This window comes from Gracilinanus agilis, chromosome 1, assembly GCF_016433145.1.
Source record: "Gracilinanus agilis isolate LMUSP501 chromosome 1, AgileGrace, whole genome shotgun sequence".
In the NCBI taxonomy this organism is placed as follows: Eukaryota; Metazoa; Chordata; class Mammalia; order Didelphimorphia; family Didelphidae; genus Gracilinanus; species Gracilinanus agilis.
Window position 1 is genome coordinate 712795319 of NC_058130.1, and position 8227 is coordinate 712803545.

The 8227-nt window shown below is 41.6% G+C and overlaps 1 protein-coding gene across 3 annotated transcripts in view; it reads right to left on the reverse strand.

The window, feature by feature from the left end:
• VAV1 (vav guanine nucleotide exchange factor 1) overlaps positions 1-8227 on the reverse strand; it is a 47654-nt gene that overhangs the window by 21336 nt on the left and 18091 nt on the right. For 2 of the 3 annotated variants that reach the window (XM_044658459.1, XM_044658458.1), the window contains exons 2-7: positions 5137-5253; positions 3867-3925; positions 3497-3565; positions 3114-3222; positions 2707-2802; positions 2542-2610 (exon numbers count right to left, since the gene is read on the reverse strand). In XM_044658459.1, coding sequence (XP_044514394.1) covers positions 2542-2610; positions 2707-2802; positions 3114-3222; positions 3497-3565; positions 3867-3925; positions 5137-5253 — 519 coding nt within the window. The remainder of the gene's footprint in view (positions 1-2541; positions 2611-2706; positions 2803-3113; positions 3223-3496; positions 3566-3866; positions 3926-5136; positions 5254-8227) is intronic. The other variant, XM_044658460.1, reaches the window with a different exon arrangement.

An 8227-nucleotide genomic window follows, 5' to 3' on the forward strand; every position in this document is an offset into this window, starting at 1 on the left:
TATTTTTAAATAATCTCTTTGTGATGCAGATCTAGTAACGGTATTACTGGATCAAAATGTATGCATTGTTTTACGGCCCTTTGAGCATAATTCCTAATTGCCCTCCAGAATGGTTGGATCAGTTCACAACTCCACCAACAATGAAATAGTGTCCCAATTTTGCCACATCCTCTCCGACATTGATCACTTTCCTTTATTGTCACATTGGTCAATCTGATAGGTGTGAGGTGGTACCTCAGAGTTGTTTTAATTTGCATTTCTCTAATCAAGAGTAATTTGGAACATTGCTTATTCATATCTTTTGACCATTTGTCAACTGGGAAATGGCTTGTATTCATAAGAATTTGACTTAGTTCTTTCTATATCTGAGAAATGAGACCTTTATCAGAGAAATTCATTATAAAAAATTTTCTCAGTTTATTTCCCTTCCAATTTTGGCTACATTGATTTTGTTTATACAAAACCTTTTTAATTTAATGTAGTCAAAATTATTCATTTTAGATCTTGTAATGTTCTCTTATTTGATAATAAATTCTTCCCTTCTCCATAGATCTGACAGGTATACTATGCCATGTCCCCCTAATTTACTTATAGTTATCACCCTTTACATTTTGACCTTAGCTTGGTATAGGTATATTGGTCTCTACCTAGTTTCTGCCATACTATTTTCCAGTTTTCCCAGAAGTTTTTATCAAATAGTGAGTTCTTATCTCAAAAGCTAGGATCTTTGGGTTTATCAAACACTAGATTGTTAAGGTCTTTTACCCCAATCTATTCTATTGATCCGTCGTCCTATTTCTTAACTGGTACAAGATTGTTTTGATGATTATTGCTTTACACAGTTTGAGATCTGGTACAGCTAGGTCATCCTTCAAATTTTTTCTATCATTTCGCTTGATATTTTTGATCTTTTGTTCCTCCAGAAAAATTTTGTTATCTTTTTTTCTAGGTCTATAAAATAGTTTTTGGTAGTTTGATTGACATGGTACTAAATAGGTAAATTACTTTAGGTTTTTTATTATATTTTTATTATAAAAATATTATTATAAAAATATGATTTTTACTCTATTAATTCAGGAGTAGTTTGTTTTTTGAACCCTAACTAGAGGTCTTCACGTTTATCTCCATTAAATATCTTTTTTTAACTATGTGTTTACTTATATAAACTGTGATACTTATAGTATATACTTATATATTTATATAGTATAAATCAGTGATTCCCAAAGTGGGTGCTACCATCCCCTGGTGGTTGCTGCAGCGATCCGGGAAAGGTGGTGATGGCCACAGGTGCATTTATCTTTCCTATTAATTGCTATTAAAATTTTTTAAAAATTAATTTCCAGGGGGCTAAATAATATTTTTTTCTGGAAAGGGGGCGGTAGGCCAAAAAAGTTTGGGAACCACTGGTATAAATGATACTATGTGATGATGGGATTAATCCTTCCCTGACCATTTTTAGATCTAATCATCAAAAGTATAAACACCCCACTTAATTCTCAAGTAGAGGAAATCTGTACCCCTTTTTAATATTCATACAATAAAACCATAATTTTCCCCTTTACAACTAAGTATCAGTTCCAAGGCAGAAGAGAAGTAAGGGCTAGGCAATTTGAATTAAGTAACTTGCCCAGAGTCACATAGCTAGGAAGTGTCTGAGGGTCACATTTGAACCCAGGACCTCCTGTCACTAAGCCTGGCTGAGCCACTGAGCCACCCAGCTGCTCTTCTATTAAATTTCAATAATCAGATGAAAGGTGGAAGCTAGGAGTCTGATCTTGACTCACACATCTCCCTTAGGAACAGATTAAACCCAGGAGAAAAAATTTCTAGGGGACCCAATGAATAGTCAGGAAGACCTGAGTTCAAATTTGACCTCAGACACTTCTTAGTTGTGTGACCCTGTGGCAAGCCACTTAACCCCATTTTCCTAGCCCTTGCCCTTCTGTCTTAGAGTTGATACTAAGACAGAAAATAAGTGGGGGTTGAGGGGTTATGTTTTAAATTGTTTTTACTTTTAATTGGAAAAAAATTAAATGTTATTTTTAGAAAAAACAATTATATCCATGCTTGACTCTCTCCCCTCTCCTGTTGCCCTTTATCGATTTGTAGTCAAGAGCTCAAGTTTGTATCATAGTGCTGAATAAAACCTGTTGCTGAACCCAGGGTCTTGCATACAGTAGGTGCTTAATAATTGCTTGCTAAAAAAAAATCAGAAGTGACATTTTGCAGCGCTTTCAGTCTGTATTATCAGAGATCATCTCCATTGTATCTTGTTTGTACATAGTTGTTTGAATGGAGCCTCCCCTGCCCAGCTTCTTGAGATCTTTTGCCTTTCTTTAGCATATAGTAGGTGTTTCATAAATATTTGTTAACTCGATTTGGCCCTGAGAAGTAAATATTCCAGATATCGTATCTGACAGAACAATAAAGAATAACAAATTCTTTTTTAAATATAATATATATATTGGATGGATGGATGGATGGATGGATGGATGGATGGAAAATGGGGCGGCCAAGCTGGAGCAGAGAACTCTGGCTCACCTCGAGGTTGATGAAGATGATCTCAATGTCTTCTGCTCTCAGGAACCGCTGCAGGGGCTTCAGGAAGTGCTAGAGATGGGGGAAGAGAGAAGTGAGAGAGAGAGGAGAGGGTCCCTGGCCGAGCCACACGGCCCTTGGCTCCCCCTCCCCAGGCCAGGTGCCCACCTGCTGGATAGAGCCCAGGGTGTCTGTGTACTTCTCCTCTGTCTGCTGGATCTCCCGCAGGCAGCAGGCCCTCTTGTCCAACTCGGTCATTTTGGGCTGAGAAAGAGAGGAGGAGCACAGACATTTTTTTTAAACCCTTACCTTCCGTCTTAGACGGGTTACTGTGAACTGGATCTAAGGCAGAAGATGGGTCAGGGCTGGGCAATGGGGGTTAAGTGACTCGCCCAGGGTCACACAGCCAGGAAGAGTCTGAGGCCAGACTTGCCCCAGGACCTTCCATCTTTAGGCCTGGCTCTCTATCTACCAAGCCACTTAGCCACCCCATCCACATACATTTTTGAAGTCCTTCCTGGCACCGACGCAAGGGCCATCAGCCATTCCCATGCCCAGAATGAAATACCACTTACCAGCATGGGGGTGGGTTCTGTCCGCATGAGGTCTTCATAGATCTCGTCTCCCTCTGCCTCCTCATTCTCCACACAGTCATACAGGTCCTCATCTTCCTCCACAGTGTCACTTAGGGGAAGGCATGATCATCATACATGACATCCCTCTCTGGTACCCAAAGCCTAGGAACTAAGGTAGTCCCACCAAATCACCTCCTCTGGGAAGCCTTCCTTGACTACAGACAGCTTTAACTATGCCTTCCTCCTGTGCTATTCGGGACTCCCCAAGGACAGAGTTGTGCCTCTTCTCCCCCCTTCCCTCAAGGAATGGTAAGAAGTCCAATCTCCAGCTGCTAGGAGAAACTCCCCAATTTCGGACCCATCTCCCAACAGGGCTCACTCACTCGATCTGATCAGACAGTCCACTGTAGATGTCGTCATCCCCGAGGCTGTCTTCATCGGTGGGGAAGGGCCTGGGGAGAAGAGGGGAGAGCTGGGAAGAGAAGGCTGTTGCTCTGTCCCTGTCTCAGGGACTTCCCCGTGTTCAGGCTTCATCATCATCATCATTATTATCATTACTCACATATATGTGCACTGAAAGGTTTCGTAAAACCCTGTCTATGCATTAGTCTCCAGAACAGGATAAGCAAGATGGCAGCCAGAGGGCCAGAAATGGAGGGGCTGCGTGACAGGAGAGAGGGAAGGGGGGAAAGTGAGGAGCTAGAAGCCCAGGACCTGCCACTACGCCGGGCAACAAAAGACCATCAGACTCACATGATCCCCTTGTCCTGGGCTATCGTTGTCCATGACAAAGCCGACAAGGTGTAGATTACCTGGACGTGAAAAACAGACTCAGAAATGGGAACCCCTAGCAAGAGCCCCATGAGTTCTGATCAACTCTAAGGCCTGGGATCTAGAGCAAGGTGGAAACAGTCCAGATTCTGTCCTGTCTCGTTTCCAGAATTTAGGTCCCTTGGAGTCTAGAACCCTAAGATTCTAGAGTTCTTGACTTCTAAGCTTGAAGGAGCCTACAGTTTAAAAACTCTTAAGATTCTGAATTTTTGAGGTTCCACCTTTTTAGGTTCTAAGGTCTCTGGACTCAGAGTCTAGATTCTCTTCCCCAAGCCCAGTTATCAATGAACTTCTCACCAGTAGGCAAAACTACAAAAACCCCAGAACTAGATAATTTGCATCTCTACTTCCAAAGTCTTACTTTCCTACATTAACAGCATTTCTCTCACTCTCCTTTCCCTAGAAGTCATAAATCCTGACCATCCAGCTCATAGCCCACCTCCTCCAGGAAGCCTTGTTTAACGGAATCCCTCTCCCCTGAAACCCACCCTTCCAAGTCTCCGCTGCCTCCTTTACTGGGAGTTTCTTTTACTAGATCATGCCAATTCATTTAATCAGTGGTTTCTTTTTCTCCCACTTCCCCCCTTCTCCCCAACCAAATTAAACACCTCTGTTTTCTCTTCTCTATGTAAATCTCCACCATGCCCCAGCCCTGGCTTTCTCTCCACTCATACAAAGCAGGTGGTCTTGAAGTGTATGCAAATTCTACATTTTTTTATCCAGCCACTTTGCTCTTTTCTCTTTTGGCCAACTCCGTACACCGGCCTGGTTTCTTTTAAACTTTGGCATCTCAAGGGGGCAGCTGGGTAGCTCAGTGGATTGAGAGCCAGGCCTAGAGACAGAAGGTCTTGGGTTCAAATCCGGCCTCAGACACTTCCCAGCTGTGTGACTCTGGGCAAGTCACTTGACCCCCATTACCCACCCTTACCACTCTTCCACCTAGGAGCCAATACACAGAAGTTAAGGATAAAAAAAAAAAATAAAGAAACTTTGGCATCTCGGGCTCTCCCTTGGAGAAGGGAGAAGCAGCCTGCGTAGATGAATCTTTGGCTTTGGATTTGGACGACTGAGATCTCCTAAATCCTGGGTATCAGTAGCCAAGCACACAGTGGGCCCAGGCCTCGTGGTCCTAGAGAATGGTCCGTGGGGCCCAGGGTCAAGGCAGTGAGGGGAAGATGTTCAAAAGACTCACCTTCCCAAAGTCTTGCACATCGAAAAGGTCGAAGACCTCAAACAGCTGACTCCGGCGGAGGCCGAACTTCTCACAGCAGGCCAACAAGAAGGTGCGGATGTTCTTGAGGCAAAGGAACTGGAAGAGAGGGGGGCGATTGGGGAAAATGATGCCACCCAGCCGCCTCTCCGTCCCAACCAAAGCTTAGCCACGAGGCTCCTTCCCTAGCACTCGGGCAGCAAGCTTTTGGCCCACATGCTCAAAAACATTCATGGCAGCATTTTCCTTGGTGGCAAAGAAGTGGCAGCAGAGCCCTGGTGCCCGCCATTGAGGAATGGCTGGGCGAATTATAGCGTCTGAATGAGATGGAATATTATTGTGCTTCAAGGAACGCCCAGAGGGAGAGTCGTGGAAAAATCTGGGAGGACAGGTATGGCACGTAGCCAAGAAGTGAGCAGAACCAAGACAATTCAGACAGCGACTGTGAAAATGTAAAGTTAAAAGAATTTTTTTTTTTTTTTGGAAACTTCAGAACTGGGATCATGCAGTAACCAAAGAAGAATTGATTCATGCTTTTTCACCTCCTGATAAAACCCTTTAAGCCCAGGCTCCCCTAGAGCTGGGTACCCGACTCTGTTTCAGCAGTCTAACAGTCTAATCATTCTAGATAACAGCATTTGGGGTTTTCAGGGTCTAGAACCCTAATGTTTTAGAGTTCTAGACTTCTAAGATTCCATGGGGGGGGGGGGAGTAAACTCTAAGATTCTAGGTTTTTGAGGTTCCAGGATGAGAGTGATAGATGGACTAGAGGTATAGAAAGGGACAGACACTTTTGGAGATAGCCAATGCGGGGATTTGTTTTGGATGACTGTATTTATTTGTTATGATGGAGAATTTATAAAGGGTTGGGGGAACTGGTGGGTAGTGACAGTGACACACGAAAATAAAGAAACGAAGGAGCAACAATGAAACAAAGAACACTCAGAAGGGGCCGATAGATAGCACAGTGGATTAAAGCTCTAGGCTGGATTGGGGAGGTCCTGGATTCAAATTGACCTCAAATACTTTTTAGCTGTGTGTCCCTGGGCAAGTCACTTAACCCCAGTTGCCTAGAATTGATCCTAAGCTAGAAGGAAAGGGTTTATTTATTTATTTGTTAATGCAGAAGAAAGCAGGAGATAGACAAACAAGGCAGTTTTGCTATTGTTGTGTTAAATTTAATAATAATAATAACAATAATAGCATTTATTAAGTACCTACCATGTGCCAGAGAGGTTTCTAGGGGGTAACTCTGAGTGCCTGGCCTGGAGATCTACCTGAGTTCAAATCTGGTTTCAGATACTTACTAGCTGTGTGACTGCTGGCAAGTCACTTAACCCAATTTGTCTCAGTTTCTTCATCTGTCAAATGAGTTGGAAAAAAGGAAATAGCAAACCACTCCAGTATCTTTGCTAAGAAAACCCCAAATGATGTCAGGAAGGATCAGACACAAATGAAAAATGACTAAAGAACAACACTAGATACCAGGCACTGTACTAAATGGTTTACAGATATGTCATTTGATCTTCAAAACAACCCAAAGAAATAGGTACTTTTATTATGCCCATTTTATAGTTGAAGAAACTGAGATAAAGAGAGGTTAAAATGACTTTCCCCAGAGTCACATGGCTAGGAAGTATCTGAGGTCAGATATGAACTTGGGTTCCCCTGGCCCAATATTCTATTCACTGGACCACCCAGCTACCTGATACAGACCGTAAAATATCCTTCCTTAAAAAACAGACTATGGGGGCTACTATGGGCCTTGAAAACATGAGATCCTGAATTCAAATCTTGCCTTAGACACTTCCTAGCTGGGTGACTCTGAACAAATCATTTAACTCCAATTGCCCAACTCTTACGGCTTTTCTGCTTTGGAACCAATACTTATATCAATTCTAAGGCGGAAGGTAAGTGTTTAAAAAAAAACAGACTATGTAACATAGGTAGAACCCTCTCTCCTGTTCTTTGCAATTTGAAATGCTCATGTTTTTTAAATTAATCATGTTTTAAAATTTTTTTAATTTAAAAGTTTTTAATTTAAAATTTAAAATTAATTTTAAACACTTAAATTTTTAAAAGTTTAATAACAATTTAACAATAATAATTTAATCAAGTTTTAATAATTTAATAAAATAAAAATTTTGTGATAATAAAATAATGATTTAATAATGATTTAATAATTGATGATAATAAGGCCTAGAGATGTGAGGCCTTGTGTTCAAATCTAGCTTCAGACACTGCGTGACTCTGAGCAAGTCATATAACCCTAAACTGCTCAGCCCTTATGGACCTTCTGCTTTAGAATTGGTGTTGATTCTAAAACAGAAGGTAAGCTATTAATACAAATAGTTATTTATATTAATAAATAAGGTAAATTAAATTTAAATAGACATGTTATATATAAATATATAAAATATATTACATCATATATAATATAAAATTCATAAATAAGGCACTAATAAAAATAATAATAAATAGTTTAGGTGAAAAGACCTCCTCTTTCAAACTTTCAAACCCTTTAAGAACTCTGGCTGGCTAGTTAGAAGCTCCAGATTATCCTGGACTCTTCACTCTCCCTGACTCTCAGATTCCATCCTTTCTGCCTCCCTCACATCCTTCTCAGCTCTCTCAAGCCCTGGTCACTCTCACTCGGACTACTACAATAGGTTTCTCATTGGGTTGCTGATTTCCGATCTCTTTCCTCTCCGATCCATCCTCAACTGCCAACGTAATTCTCTTTTTTTCTTTCTAAAACCCTTGCCTTCCGAGACGATGTACTGATGCCACGGCCTAAGAGTGGTAAGGGCTAGGCAAGTGAGGGTCAAGGGACTTGCCCAGGGTCACACACCTAGGATGTTTCTGAGGTCAAATTTGAACCCAGGATCTTCTTTCTACAGGCTCAGCTCTCTATTCATTGAACCAACTAGCTTCCCCCGAAAAGTAATTTTTTAAAACAGAAGTCTGACAACATCGCTGCCCTGACCAAGAAATTTCTGTGGCTCCCTATTTCCTCTAGAATCAATTACAAACTCCTCCGTTGGGCATTTAAAGCCCTTTACCACCTAGACCT